Source organism: Onychomys torridus, chromosome 6 (assembly GCF_903995425.1).
Source record: "Onychomys torridus chromosome 6, mOncTor1.1, whole genome shotgun sequence".
NCBI classification, from domain to species: domain Eukaryota; kingdom Metazoa; phylum Chordata; class Mammalia; order Rodentia; family Cricetidae; genus Onychomys; species Onychomys torridus.
The window spans coordinates 120543216-120558861 of NC_050448.1; the positions used below are offsets into that span (position 1 = coordinate 120543216).

The following is a 15646-nucleotide window of genomic DNA, read 5'->3' on the forward strand; positions in this document are numbered from 1 at the left end:
TTGTAAAGTCAGCACCATTGTCCCCAGGTTGCAGTGAAAGAAACCGGACTGAGGGAGTTTATTGTCTTGCCAATAATAACATGGCTTGTAAACGACACACCCAGGATTTGAATGCAAATTTTCTGTCTCTAAGGCCAAACTCTTTTATGTTAGGCTTCATAATGATGGACAAAAACCCAAGCAAGGTAGTGTCACATCATGGAGAGTCTTAACTGTCAAACTGATTGTTAGAACTTTATATTGCTCTCAGGAATTTTGTAGGTTTCAAAGCAAGAATACTCACTTAGAAAAGCCAGTCAAGCCATAGTACCAAAAATAAATGTTAAGTTCCCCGTTCCAGCTTGGTGTTGTATGATTTGGACCTTCTTCGGGTCAGAAGAAGTAAAAATGGGAAGGTAGGATTTGAGAGATGGTTTGAAGGAAGATATATAATAGAGCTTGGGCATTAACTGGATCTAGAGTCCAAGTGAAAATAGAGGATCAGGACTGCTGTCTTGTCCTAAGACTACAGACAGAGAGACTAGTGATAGCAATGCTGAAAACAATGATGAGACTCTGCCCATTTAACAGCAACAGCAGGTGCTGGTTGATGAGAGTTGAAGAAGCAAAGTCAAGCCTGGGGTATAAATTTGAGAGTCTTCCTTGTTAATACCGCAGTTGAAATGATAAAGTTGTGCAATCTTTTCAAAGAAAGAGATGTGCCTTAGGGTCAGGAACCAAAGCAGGGGAAACTTTGCTTGTTGGTTGTAGAAGAAGAAAGCAGAGTAGTTGAAATGATTGCAGAGAGAAATATTGTGCTGATTACAAAAGCCAGTGAGGGGAAAAGATTATTTAGGGGAAGAAAGTAATCAGCATTGCTAAGAGCTGCGGAGAAGTCAGAGTGAGAACTGAGTGAAAGGTGGGGGTGGGAACCCTTCCTTTCTTCTGATGAGAAGGCCACAGCTGAGCTTGGAGAGTCCAACTCCAAAACTTTGTGGGAGACTGAAGGTGGGTGACAGAGTGCTACTGGGAGAATGGGTGGTGACACTTCTGTGGACTTGAAGAAGAGGCTGTTTTGCTTTTCTGATGTTTCTGTGTAAGCCCTGTGGCCCAGCTGGTTTCTCACTTTTGGGTAATAGCATTTTTCTGTCTGTATCCCTATACAGTTCTATACTGTGTTTTTTAATTTATAGTTTTGTAGGCACATAGTAAATGTACATTGGTTATTGTTAATCAAATAACACAGACAAGCAAGATATTAAGTACTTTTATCTCCTTATCATTTTTTTTTGTGTGTGTGGAGCCTTCAAATTCTGTCTTCTAGTTCTTCATGAAATATATGTTACTGTAAACTAGCCACCCCCTGTGCTGGAAGACCCAAGGCACCATTCCTCTGTAACAGAACTTTTGTGTATTGCCCCCATCCACATACCCTCCTTCTCCTAACTTCTAGAAATCACTCTAGTCTCTTCCTTGAGACGTCTATATTCATAGTTTTAGCTCCTATGCTTAAGTGAGAATATACACTACTTTTCTATGTCTTCCGATTCCATCCATGTTATGCTATCCTTGTCTGTGATACATACCATACTTTGTTACCTAGTCATCTCCTAGTGAGTACCCAGGTTGATTCCCTCACTTGGTGGTTGCTGGTAGAGCCATAATAAGCATGGAGGAGCAGGTTTCTCTCTCCCGTGCCAACTGCATTTCTTTGGGTATGTATATGCAGGATAGCTGGATGATGAGGTGGTTCTATTTTTAGGTTTTGTGGACTGTCCATACTGCATCCTGTAGTTGATGTACTAATTTACATTCCCACCAACCAGATTTTCTTCATCTTTGCTGTATTTGTTATTTTTTTGCTTTTTGGAAAAATAACTGAGGGGAGATGATATCTCATTGTGGTTTTAATTACATTTGGCTAGGAAAACTGAACATTTTTCACATGCTTTTTAGACACTTGTATATCTTAATCAAGAATTGTCCATGTGCAGAGATTGTTTTGCTGTGAGGTTTTCAAAGCTCTGATATATTCTATTACCATTTTGTCTGAGGTTTGTAAATATTTTCCCATACTAAGAGTTATCTTTTCATCCTTTTAATTTAAGATTTATTTTTATTTTCTGTGTATGAGTGTTTTGCCTTCATTTCTGTAAGTGCACTGCATGAATGGCTGGTTCCTACATAAGACAGAAGAGGTCATTGATCCCCTGGATGTGGGGTTAGAGACAGCTGTGAGCTACCATAAGGATACTGGAACTGAACCCAGGTCTTCCGAAAGAGCTGCCAGTGCTCTTGACCCCTGGGGCATCTTTCTAGTCCCTCCATTTTTTTCTTTATAAGTTGTTTAGCTTTAATTGTGAGGTCCTGGTATGTCACATTTGGTATAAGACAGATTTATTATGCCTTTAAAAGAATTACCTCAGCATAACAGGTCAACACATCATGAAGATCCTTGGTATAATTCTTTTACAAGAACACAAAATCTTTAGTGCTTTCCTTTATTGAGGTTCAAGTGCTCTTTTAAAGTGTGTATATAACGGAACAAGGCAAAAACCTGCACTTGAGTGCCAGCCCTAAGTTGAATTTCTCCTTCCATAATAAAAATAAATTTAGGTAAAAGTCACCCACAGAACTACTAGTTATGTTCTCTGTAAAAAATAGACAACATGGCTTTTAACCAAGTCATGGACTTTCTGCTGCCATTTCTGGCAGATTAAAGAGGAGAAGAGGTAGAGTTTCACCTCCTCCATGCTGCTGTCGGTGAGAGATTAATGTTGCTTTAAAACCATTGTCACATGGGAACAGGGAATGAGGGGAAAGGAGCTATTTTGGAATAGAAATGGGATAAGTATGTGTGAGAAAGACATGCTTACTATTTATCCTGCCTAATGCCTTACTGTTTGCTTCCTAAGGGTCCCCCTGGTCCCATGGGCATCCCAGGTCCATCAGGCAAGAGAGGCCCTCGGGTGAGTAGATGTACTTAAGTCACACTGTCAGATGGAGGTGTAACATTCCAGGGTGTTTTTTACCTAGTGCCAGGCAGTACGTATGTTCCCTGGAAACATGTGTCTTCACACTTAGCTCCTCCAGTGCAGCCTTGCTTGTGTGAGTATAGACAGCCAAGGAACTCCTTGGGAAAATGTCCAGGAAACAGGATCAACTGTTCGCTGTTTGGTTGGTCCCTCACATTATTCTTAGTTATAAAGCGAGGCCAGTGTTCTAAGGTAAGCTTTGTTTGGGATCAAACAACCTTAAAACAGTGTGTTCTTGGAGTGTATAGTGGGAAATACTGGAGCCATCAACTAGAAAAAAAAAATCATGAAGGAAAAAGCTGCCTTATAGATCAGTAGTAGTTTCTCACATTGCACAGGTCCCAGAAAAGGTTTATTGCTCTGTTAGAATTAGTTTCTTTCAAGCCTAGAGGAAATAAATGTCGATTTTTTTAAACTGAAGAAAGTCTTTCATCAATAAACTAGGAAAAAATGTGTGCTATGAAGACAGATGCAATTGGCTTTAATATAATCGACTTTCTTTGCACTTTTATTTATATCATACTAGAAATATAAAGCCAAGCCGCTGTAAAATATTACCTTACACTCTGTACTCACACCAAATGGCTGTTTGTTTGAAGGCTAAGATAAATCCCAGTGTGCTTCATCTCCTCTCCAGCCCTTTCTGAAACTCTGGGCTTAATGGTCTATCGGCTCTCCCACATCCCGCTAACCATCGCCTCTTCTCCGTCCTCCTGCGTGTTGGTGGTCCTCCTGCGTGTCAGTGGTCCTCCTGCGTGTCGGTGGTCCTCCTGTGTGTCGGTGGTCCTCCTGTATGTCGTTGGCCCTCCTGCGTGTCGGTGGTCCTCCAGCGTGTCGGTGGTCCTCCAGCGTGTCGGTGGTCCTCCTGTGTGTCGGTGGTCCTCCAGCGTGTTGGTGGTCCTCCTGCGTGTGGGTGGTCCTCCTGTGTGTCGGTGGCCCTCCTCCCACCTTCTGTGAGGAGACTTTGGAACTTGCTTTTCTTTTCCAAGCCCTTCTTTGCACTGATTCTATTCCCTCTTTACTCCAAGGCTATTACTTTCCAATAGGATGACCTTCAGGTTCTGAATCTCAAACTACACTCAAGACACATAGGTTCCTAATTCTAATGTCTCTCCCTCTTTTTCTTTCTTCCCAACCTACTGTCCCCTAAGGAGAAAATAGTCTGCTTCATGGGACTAGTTGTTTCGGTTGCATTCTTAATTTCATTCCTTTTAATCAATTCTCTAACTTGAAAGCTGCAACTTTGCAAATTCTCTCTCCCTAAATTTAGTCCTATTTGGTCACAATCAACAAGTTTTGGAAAAATCCCAGACTTTAATTGATACATGTTTTTCCTAAAGCCATATGTCAGCTCATGCTGAGTTTTGTGAAATAGGGTTAAACTCATTACCCTGAAGTCCACAGCAACAATTCATTCATTAATCTCCATAGATCTTCCCGCTTTTTTTTTCTGTCTAAAAGTTACCAATGTCATGGATTGTAGTAGTTTCTCCCTAGTTTTATTCTTACTGATGTATTTTCAGTGTCAACATTGTTGAGTTCCCCAGAACATTTTTTTCCTGAAGAGACAAGTAATTGCTGAATCTGTTATATGTTACAGTGTATGCCTAGAGAATACAGAGGTGGGAATACAAAACCGGTCAGCCACCTGCAGACCTGAAGGCTTTCAGGAGACTATATCTCAGTTTCTGTGCTCACTGGTTGTGCGGGCTTAAGTTTTCCCATTTAAGAGTAAGAATAAATTAGCTTTCTTGCAGGGTTGTTGTATGAGTTAGTAATGAGAATTGTCAAGTATGATCATAGTTTGTGGCACAAACCAGGTTCTCAGGAGATAGAATTAATTTTTAAATTCAGATGATAATAATTTATCAGCAAAGTGAAATCAAAGTCACAAACATTGAAGTGGCTGATGGAATACTATATGGAATACTAGACTAGTAAGATAAAGAGTCTTTTTTCAAAGACATTTTAATCCCGAAACTAAATGGCACAAGTCATGATGCATTTAAAACAATAACACTATATTTACATAACAGACTAGAGTTGCCTGGAGGCAACATACTATGAATTTCACATGCAGTAGTTTCAACAGAAGCTACCAAGAGAGAGATGTTAACTTCATGATGACGAGTCTAAGGTTTTAAAAGGAAGGTGGAACAACTGAGATTGAGGAAGCACTTGGATAGATGTGGAATGTTAACGAAGTGAGACTTTAAGGAAGTCATTATCCCATGTGCAAATCTTGACTGTATAAATGGATGCAGAGGTTGAAGAGAACAGAAACCAAATGACCACACGTTGTTGGGCTTCTGACTCCACAGCACAGATGGAGCAGTAAGCTCTATGTGCTGGACAGAAGTGGTGGCTAATCCACACCTTGAGAAAGCATTTGATATAGAAGATGGGCTCCACCGTCCTGCTGTCTGAATAACATTAGCTATTCTTTCCAAGATTAGAATAGCAATGGTAGCAGAAGGAATGACTTTGAAATACAGTTATTATATTTTTAGCATTTATTTTCATGTATATATTATATAATAGTTATATGAATGTCAAGAGAAACCCTATTATTTATATCTGTTCTTAGAATAATCAGACATTTTCACTATTTGCAGGGCATTCTGGGACCACATGGAAATCCTGGGTTACCTGGATTGCCAGGTCCAAAGGTGAGAAATTCCTAATAAGCATCATTCCATTTTCCTGACATCTTAAAAGAACATTCTTTGCTTTTCGGGCCAGACTTGGGACATAGAAAGTCTCTGACAATCCTAGGTCATGATTCTTTCACAAGATTGTCTGGGCAGGGGGTCCTGGGTAGCATAAAAAAGCAAGCCAAGTGAGCCATGAGGAGCAAGCCAGTGAGCAGCATCCTTCTATGGTTCTCTGTTTTAGTTCCTTCCTCCAGGCACCTGGCCTGCTTGAATGCCTGCCTTGGCTTCCATCAATGATAGATTGGGAAGCTAAGCCAGATGAGCCCTTTCTTCCCTTAGTTGTTTCTGTTCAGTGTTTTCTCACAGCAATAGAAAGCAAAGGAACACCCTACCTAGATTTTATTGCCCCTATATATACACAGTGTCACTTAGGCTAAAGATGTTTTGGGTTTTGTTTCATTTTGTTGAGATGAGGGTCCCACTGTGTCAACATGGCTCGTATTGAATTCCTAGACTCAAAAAATCTTCTTACCTCAGCCTTCCAAGAGCCGGCGGTACCTGCACTTTCCTCTATGCCCAGATTATATTTTTAACATTATTATTATTACTATTACTATTATTATTATTATTATTATTATTATTATTATTATTATTTAATTGGTTGGGTACTTAAATATTGCAATACCATACAAGCAGTTTCTTAGAGCAATAATCTTGTAACCAATGATGTACCACTGTAGCGACATTGGTAGAAATGGTGATAGCTCTGAACAGACAACCTAGAAAACAAGCTTTTCTCTCAAAAAGTTTCTTTGAAGGGCACAGGATTCTTAGTTGTATTTCTAATTTGCTTCTAAATGTGTAATTACTCAGAAGAAAAAACTGAGCATCAGGTGGGGCTTCTCCACTGGTCATCTCTCCTTACTTGGTCAGCTTGAGAGCTGTTTAAAGCATCCATAAATCCATGAAAGAAGATGCAGTTATCTTTCTTTTTCAGAGTGAAAACAGTATTTATAATTCTCTAAGAGTGGAGAATGATTTGTTCTTAGCTGAGAATGGTAATGAAATTCAGAGTTGAAGTTTTAAAGACTCTCCATGTGGCTTCTGTATTTTATGAGGTCTAAAAAATACTTCGAGAAAAAGACACATTTATCTTAAGCATTTTGAACCATCTATTTTCTATTGACACAACAGAATACCACAGATGGGGAAATTTACGAAGAAAAGTTCTTTTTAGTCTATGGTTCTAGTGTGGAAAATTTAAAATCAGTCATGCTAATCATCTTGCTGTGGTGAGCACTTTCTAGATGGCTTCAGTGTGGGTGTGGGGCATAGAAGGGGTGAGGAGACAAAGGGGAGACTTACAGCAATCCTCCCTCATGAGAGCTAATCAAGACCCTCTGAGAAGACTTCACTGCAGAGAGATGACTGATGTTCATTGATCTATTCACAAAGTCTCTGTCCCCAGGACCCAAACACCTCATACTTATGAACACGCCATACTGGATAATCAAGGCTCAATGTGAGTTTCACTGGGAACAATCCACAGAGACTTCACAATCCACAGTGGCCTCACAATCCACAGTGGCCTCACAATCCACAGTGACTTTACAATCCACAGTGACTTCAAAATCCACAGTGACTTCATAATCCACAATGGCATCACAATCCACAATGGCATCACAATCCACAGTGGCATCACAATACACAGTGACTTCACAATACACAGTGACTTCACAAGAGACATTATTTTAGTACTGTGTCCAGAAACACTGATTGAAGACTGATGTCATATTTCTCTTGAAATATAAAAGAAATCACTGACTGTGAAAAGTATGTTTTAACAACAGGATAGAAGATTTTAACAGAGTGGTTTTTTTTTATTTCTTATTTTTTTCTTACTCATAAAAGTAATATTAGCATGTGCTTTCAAGATTTTGAAGAAATACTCAGGTAAAGTCCCATGGTAAAATGTTAAGGTTTGTGACAAGCAATTTACTTTTATTGAACTATCATCACTCAAATGCTATAATAACATTATTATTAATGAGAAATAAGTATTAATAGTGAAATAATATATTTAGCTGATATCAAAAATTCATTGTCTCAAAAGTAGCAAAGGTGGTGTAAACTTTACTATTTGTGGAAAGAAAATAGTTTTAATAATAATATTACTTAATGTTTATTTTTTTAAACTTCAGCTGTAGCTCGGATGTTATTAGAGAATGCAGCTCTTACAAACAAGACTAAAAGAAAAAACCCATGTCTAGCTCAAAGGGTTTTTTTTATTTTTTTATTCATTAACAATTTTTCACATGAACTTGATAGGTTCTAGTCATTTTCATGCCCAGGTGCTCTCTGCCACCCTCTTCATCTCCCCACTGAAGTCACCCTCTGACTTCCCATCTTCTCTTTATTTGTAACCAACTGAGGTTAAGTAGAGTTCCTTGTTCACATGACTGGGAGGCTGTCTACTGGAGACTGAGAAGCTTACCAATGGCTATATCATTGAAGAAATAAAGAAAGCCATCAACTGCCACTAGCTGCTCAAGGAGACCCCTGTTCCCTTCATGATGGAGTGCTGATGGGCTCAGTCTTGGTCTTGTGGTGAAAACCACAGCTTTGTGCATTCATGAATGCAAAGTAATGTTATTTCATATCATATGCTATGTATAGCATCTGTGAACACACTACTGAACCCAGCAGTGTAGTGGTATTGTGTTCCCTGAAATATTGTGCATGCTAATAAACTTATCTGGGGTCAGAGAACAGGACAGCCGCTGTATTAAACATAGAACTTAGGCAGTGGTAGCACACACATTTAATCCTAGCACTTGGGAGGCAGAAATCCCTCTGGATCTCTGTGAGTTCAAGGCCACATTGGAAACAGTCAGGAATGGTAACTCATGCCTTTAATCCCAGAAAGTGAACCTTTAATCCCAGGGAGTGACGGCAGATAGCAAAATGGTATACAAGGCGTGAGGACCAGAAAAACTAGAAGCTTTTGGCTGGTTAAGCTTCTAGGCTTTGGAGCAGCACAGTTCAGCTGAGATTCATTCTGGATGAGGACTCAGAGGCTTCCAGTCTGAGGAAACAGGATCAGCTGAGGAACTGGCAAGGTGAGGTAGCTGTGGCTTGTTCTGCTTCTCTGATCTTCTAGCATTCACCCCAATAACTGGCCTTGGGTTTGATTTTATTTATAAGACCTGTTAAGATTCCTGCTACACAGAAGTGTATACATATAACTCATGCTTCACAAAGTGTCTCTTGACTATCATATCTAGGGTCCCAAAGGAGATCCTGGGTTGTCACCAGGCCAAGCTGCTCCTGGAGAAAAGGTAATAATTTTTCAATGAAAAAAATATTTTTATTAATTTTTAATATTTGTAAATAAAAGTTTCTAGGATCTGGGAGGATGGCAGAGCAGGGAAAGCGCTGCTGCACATGCATGAGGACCTGAGTTTGGATCCCTAGCAACTGAATTCTAAAAACTAATATGGTGGACAGTGCTGGGAGGCAAGAAAGGCAAATCCTAGGGGCTTGCACCCAATTCCAGGTTTAGTTAGGGACCCTGCCTCAAACACACACACACACACACACACACACACACACACAAATATTATTTTTCTCTCTCTAAAATATATATCTTGTTATATGACCAGAGAAGATAGCAGAAAACTGTTGAATTTTAGTGAACAAAGAAATATTTGAAGAAGGAAGTAATTATGTTCTGTCAGCTTCACTTGCTGTTTTATCTTCCCATTAATTTTCCAGTGTCTGCTGTACCCTGACATTGTGTCAGACAGGTGAATGGGCTGAAATGTTGGAGCAAAATGTGGCTTTGTGTTTGTGTTTGTTTCTTTGAGACAGGGGCTCACGTAAATCAGGCTGGCCTTAAACTCCGTGTTTCTAAAAATAACATTAACCCCTATCTTTGTTCCCAAGTGCTGGGATCACAGGCAACTGCCCCATCATATCTGGCCCAGGACTTGTTCTTAGCTTCAAGGGTTTTACTGTTCATATATAGATATAGATATAGAGATATAGAGATATAGATAGATAGATAGATAGATAGATAGATAGATAGATAGAGATAGATGATAGATAGATAGATAGATAGATAGATAGATGATAGATAGATAGAGATAGATGATAGATAGATAGATAGATATAGATGATAGATATATAGATATATAGATAGATAGATAGATAGATAGATAGATAGATATGAGCATGTAACAGCTAAATACAAAGTCATATATTTTAGCAATGTTCTACATTCTTTATATCAGTGATTCTCAACATTCCCAATGCTGCAACCCTTTAATACAGTTCCTCATGTTGTGCTGACCCCCAACCATAAGATTATTTTCATTGCTACTTCATAACTGTAATTTTGTTACTGTTATAAATTGTAATGTAAACATCTGTGGTTTTTTGAAGGTCTTAAACAACCCCTGTGAAAAGGCCACTCAACCCCAGAGGGGCTGTGGCCCACAGGTTGAGAACCACTGCTGTACCTTGTGAAAAGGCTACTGAGAGGCAGTTTCCATGCCGTATCCTCTAGCTGTAAAGACCAGAGCAACTAGACCTTGGGTCGATTACACAAAAGTGGTAACTGGCAGGATTGATGATAGAACTAAGTTTTCTAACTTCTCATCCAGGATGCCTTTCATGCCATCATAATACACTGAAATTTGTGGGTAAAAACTAACAATCTAAATTAAAGATAGCAACAAACGCCCAGTTGGGAGGATGATGCTGATTTCAGTAAGAATAAGTAAAACTGGAATTTTTATTTTATTTTGATTTGTTATTGTGGAATTAGTGATGTTCTTTATTATTTTTATTTTTTATTACTTCAATTTGTTATTTGATGACTTCATAATGTACATAATGCATTCTGATCTCTCTTATCACCCACCATGTCTTAAATCCTCCCCACCCTTGTCTACCCAAGTTCTTCCCTATAAATCTCTTTTTCATACTCCTATCTGTTGTGTTAATATAGTAAAATTATGAACAATAAGAACAGTTATCAAATAAGAATTACAGTTACAATATCTAGTCCATTTGTATTCGGCAAAATTAGAGAAAACACTCTTTTGTCTTATCTTTATGAGTCTAAAATTTTATACCTAATTTACCTTTTATAATAACTAAGAAAAATTTAACTCTCTTTAGTCTTCAGCTTCATCAAAGACCCAAGAAAGGTGAAATATTTCCTACCTAACAACAGGGACATCTGGCTGCCTAGACAGTCACCCAAAGTTGTTCTGTACTGTTGAGTTATCCAACTTTGGACTACAGGCCTCATATATCTGACAGATATTTTCGAGAATCAAGGGATTTTGAAGGACTTCTCTACCTTGTCTTGGCAAAGTTTGGTAGTAGATTTTTTTTTATCCTACTGGTCCAGTTTGGACAGTATACTGTCAGCAATTGAGGTAAGGGCAGTTTCTTTTGCTACCTTTTACCATAAAGAAAGTAAAGACTATATGGAGTTTCTTCAAGGCCCATTATCTTCTTTGAAGTAAATTGGTGCTACTAGGAGCAGATGTGTCTCATGTCAAGAAAAGCCTTATGTTATTAAAACATTTTAAATGCCATATTATGTAGGTCTTTGAAGTGTTTGAAGACCATCTATCTACCTAATATATCTGTTTAACCTTGAAAACATATCTAATATGACTATAAGTTTGACTATTATAGATGACAAACTACTAACCTGCATTTCTTAATTATACATTATATTTTTAATGAGTTGATAAGCATAATACCTCAACAAAGACTAGAAACATACATATAGCATAGCAAAAATAACTTTAAATTTTTCATCAATAAACCAAAATCCATACCAATGTTTAATATTTAAGACTAGTAGTTCCTTTTTTGTTTAAAAGTAGATTCAATAATCTACTCCTTTATCCTATCATTTCTGTATCATTATTCCCCCCTTTTTTTCTTTTAGAAAGAGATCTTTGAATTAACTCTTGTTTGGCTTTTTTCCTGACTATGACCAATAACAACTTATAACCAATCCCCTTAAATGATAATAAATCATCTTTTGGGAATGTGAATGTCGTTCTCTAAACTACTTCCTGTTGTCTGTGGGCGCTGGTATCTTTAGGGGAACCTTGAGAAAATCAAGATAATTGTTAGGTCTTGGCTGGAGTATTCTGTGAGGCTGGACCATCTCAGGCAGCAGCCTTGATGCTGTTCTGGATACAGAACTCCAAGGAAACAAGAACAGAGACATTTTGAGATGCTGGATCACCTGGGCCATTTGTTTTTATTGGTGTTTGATTCCCTTGCTCTGAAAATACATAAACTTTTAAAAGTAACATACATATTTGCATTAGTACAGGTACAGACTGTGTGTTGTACACAACTTAGCCAAAGATGATGTTTTTCTTATGTTTGAGCAGAAAAAAATAGATGTCACATGCTTTGTAGTTTTTCTAGGTTTATTTATTTATGTTTGCAGTCAGGATTTTCAGGGCATCTTCTTGATAAAACCTGATCCATATCAATCTGGAATGAATCCACAGCCTCTCATTTCCTGTGGAAATAAAATCATAACCTCTCCCACAAAGAAACACACTTGCATTTTGAAGTCAAGGTATTTTTAAAATATATAGGTTGGTTAATCTAGCAGCTATCATAACCCAGTGTCTCTTAGCAGCCAGAAAAAAATTAAAGACAACACAGTAACATACAGGATCCAGACTCTCTGAGTATTTTCCATCTTTATGTAGCTTTTTTCTTTCATATCATTTTACTCTATTTTTAAGCACTTTATTATTTTAAAACTATATATTTTTATGACTGTCTATATCATTTTTCTTTTTTCTCCCAAGCCCATGTATATTTTTAAACACATTGTAACCCATCTAGAGTTGTTTTTTTTTTTTTTTTTCTGTCTGCATCTGTCTTTACTGAGTGTCTGTACTGCTTTTGATTGTGTGAAATGAATCTTAAACTTCTATATTAGCCACTGGCACAGCTCAGCTTAATATAAACTTCTATATTAGCTGCTGGCTCCTCTCCCCCTTGGTTCTCTGAGAGCTTAGCTTCATGGCAGAGGTACCAGTGGGAGCCACATTTACCACCCCAGCTCTGGGAAGTTGTTGGGTCCATGTTGCTACCTAGTAACATGCCACCCACTGCTCATAAACCCCATTTAAATGTTCGGTAGCAGGGCCTCTTAAAAGAGCAACATCCATGTTTGCTCCTAGCACTAGTCAGGAAGCTGCCACTTAAAGGAGCCATGTCTCTCTGTTTGCCATGAGCAAACACAGTCTACCTGAGAAAAGGAAGTTACCAAGACACCTTGTTTGACTCCATTTTTGTGTGTTTGGAACTTCCCCCTCTTTTTTAAAGTTTTCTAAGGTTATATGTGGATCTATGTTGCCCTACATTGGGTGCCATTTGTAGGTGTACTTTTTTTCTCTTCCTGCCAGTTCCCAAATAACCAACACAGAAACGTAATGCTAATTATAAATATTCAGCCAATAGTTCAGGCTTGTTACTAGTTAACTCTTACAACTTAAATTAACCCATATATATTAATATATATTCTGCCATGTGGCCATACCTCTCTTTCATCTTGCACCTCCTGTTTCCTCTCTGTACCTGCTGGCAACTCCTCTGACTCTACCTTCCTTCTTTCCAGCATTCTTTCTACCCAAAAAATTTTGCTTAGCCATCAGCCAATAAGCTCTTTATTAACAATGAAAGCAATACACACTTACACTGTACAAAGATTGTCCCTCAGCATCTTATCCTCTGCTCCAAGGGGGAAACAAAAGGCAGACAAAAGCCTGTATTGTTTGGAGGCCTCACTGTCCAACCTCTCCTACTGAGGTGTCCCACATTCAGGCACTAGGAGTTTTGTTTAATGACTCTGTTTCCAGAGAGCAGCATTCTCTAGCCATGCTGAGTACCTTCCTTTAGTCCCTTCCCCACTTTTAAATTGGGTTACAAGGTAGTTCTTTGGTTTTTGGTTTGTTTTTTTTTGTACACTCTTTATTTTGGTTAATCTCCTCCCTCACCCCCTGCCTTGTGGATGTGTTTTGTTGGTGTCTTTGTTTGAGATGAGATCCTGAGGCTGGGGAGTACAGGCGAGTGCCACCATATTTTGTTGCTAGTGGAGTCTATAGGAAGTCATTTGGGAAGCTCTTGATAAATGTGATACAAATATAAGATGGTTCTGTTTATTATTATAGAATCACAAGTTAAAAATCCTCAAACAGTTCCAGTGATTGCTAGGTTGAAATATGGTCTTGTAATTGACTTACAGAAAATTTTATACACTTAAAGCTTAATCAGGAATCCTCAAAAAAAAAAAAATCTAAACTTTCAGTAGTTTTCTTTCTGTTATAGAACTGAGTTCAGAGACTCTAAAAAACATAGATAGGGAATCATAGTCTATTTCCAGAAAGACAATATCTTCTTGACCTGGTCATCATTATGAGGAAAAATGCTAGGGAGTCTAAGAAATACAAATGCCATCTTTGAAAGTACCCAAATATAGCACGTTTACTCTCTTATTAAATGTTGGAATTAGAGGTCAACTCTGTTTACTGACTTCAAACTAGAGGCTCCAGATTAAACAGAAGCATTCATATCAAATGCTTGGTTTTATCTTTCTCTGTGATTTTTTTTTGTACAAAATATAGGGTGGCTCAGTATGGGAGTGGGAACTTAAATGATGTTCTACTTGAAGTGTTTATACTTTTGACTTATTTATGTACTAACCATGGATAATATTGTATATAAGAAATGCAGTTAGATGTAAAATTTAATATCATTCTGGCATTGAGCTTTAAATGAAACCCATGGTTTAAAAATGACAGATGCATCTCCTTGCCTTTTGGGCTTCTCAGTGCAAGGGCTGACCAGGCCTTAAGCATGATTGGAAAGTGCTGTACCACTGAACTATGTCCCCAGCACTCTCCGTGTGTGTGTGTGTGTGTGTGTGTGTGTGTGTGTGTGTGTGTGTGTGTGTGTAGCGAGCATTCACATGCCACAGCGTAATGTGTGGAATTCGGACAACAGCCTTTACTATTGGGCTTTTCTTTCTGATGTGTTGGAGACAGGGTCTCTCTGTTGTTCGCAGCATAACCCAGGCTAGCTGAGCCACGAGCTTTCAGGGACTCTCCTCCATCTGCTTCCAATCTTGCCAGCAGAGTTCTGGGGTTTCAGAGGTGACCTACTACACCCAGCTTCAGCTTTTCCTGGGCTCTGGAGATTTTAAATCAGATGGACCCTCATGCATGTGCAGCAAGCACTTTACCCACGGAGCATCATCCCAGGCCTCTACATTCCTGATTTTATTTTGAAGGAGAGGGATGCTGAAAAAAGTGAGAAAGAATGCTGGGAAGGGTTGAGAAAGAAAGAGATGGAACTTAGGCCAGATCATCAAGATCAGCAATATATGCATAAAGGCTTGTTGTCTCCCATTAAAGTGTTAATTTTCTATTTTCTTTTGTGGTATTAAGCCTCTGTGCTTTGTTTGCAGGGTGACCAAGGTGCTTGGGGATTAGCAGGCCCCCCTGGCTTACAAGGAGAAAAGGTAAGAGGGGATTAGGAGCTTTCTCTGACTAATCCAATGGAGATGGGTCTCAGAATGCCTCTATGGCTGTGATCCCATTTTGAAATTGAGCCTGACACCAGTGTCTCAGATCTCTTTGCTCAGCAGAAGAAAATTAATCAGAAAGTTTAGCCATGATAATCCACAAACTTAATATCCATTAAAGATGAGATCTTGGGGATAATAAAAGACCTTTGAGTTTAGTGATGGATACCAAATTCCACCATAAGATAAAGTCAACGCCACAGACAGGGTACCCCTCTTTTAAGGTATATCAACCCAGCATCTTACTTCTGAGGCTCTTCTGACTTCTTATAACATTTATGCCCAAATGAGATGCCTATCAGTAATTAGACTTCTTTTAAGGATTCCCACTTATAAGG

General features: G+C 38.6%; 1 protein-coding gene across 4 annotated transcripts in view; it reads left to right on the top strand.

The window, feature by feature from the left end:
• Col24a1 (collagen type XXIV alpha 1 chain) overlaps positions 1-15646 on the top strand; it is a 259667-nt gene that overhangs the window by 23071 nt on the left and 220950 nt on the right. For all 4 annotated transcript variants that reach the window (XM_036190194.1, XM_036190198.1, XM_036190196.1 and 1 more), the window contains 4 exons: positions 2895-2948; positions 5630-5683; positions 8953-9006; positions 15192-15245. In XM_036190194.1, the coding sequence (XP_036046087.1) occupies positions 2895-2948; positions 5630-5683; positions 8953-9006; positions 15192-15245 (216 nt within the window). The remainder of the gene's footprint in view (positions 1-2894; positions 2949-5629; positions 5684-8952; positions 9007-15191; positions 15246-15646) is intronic.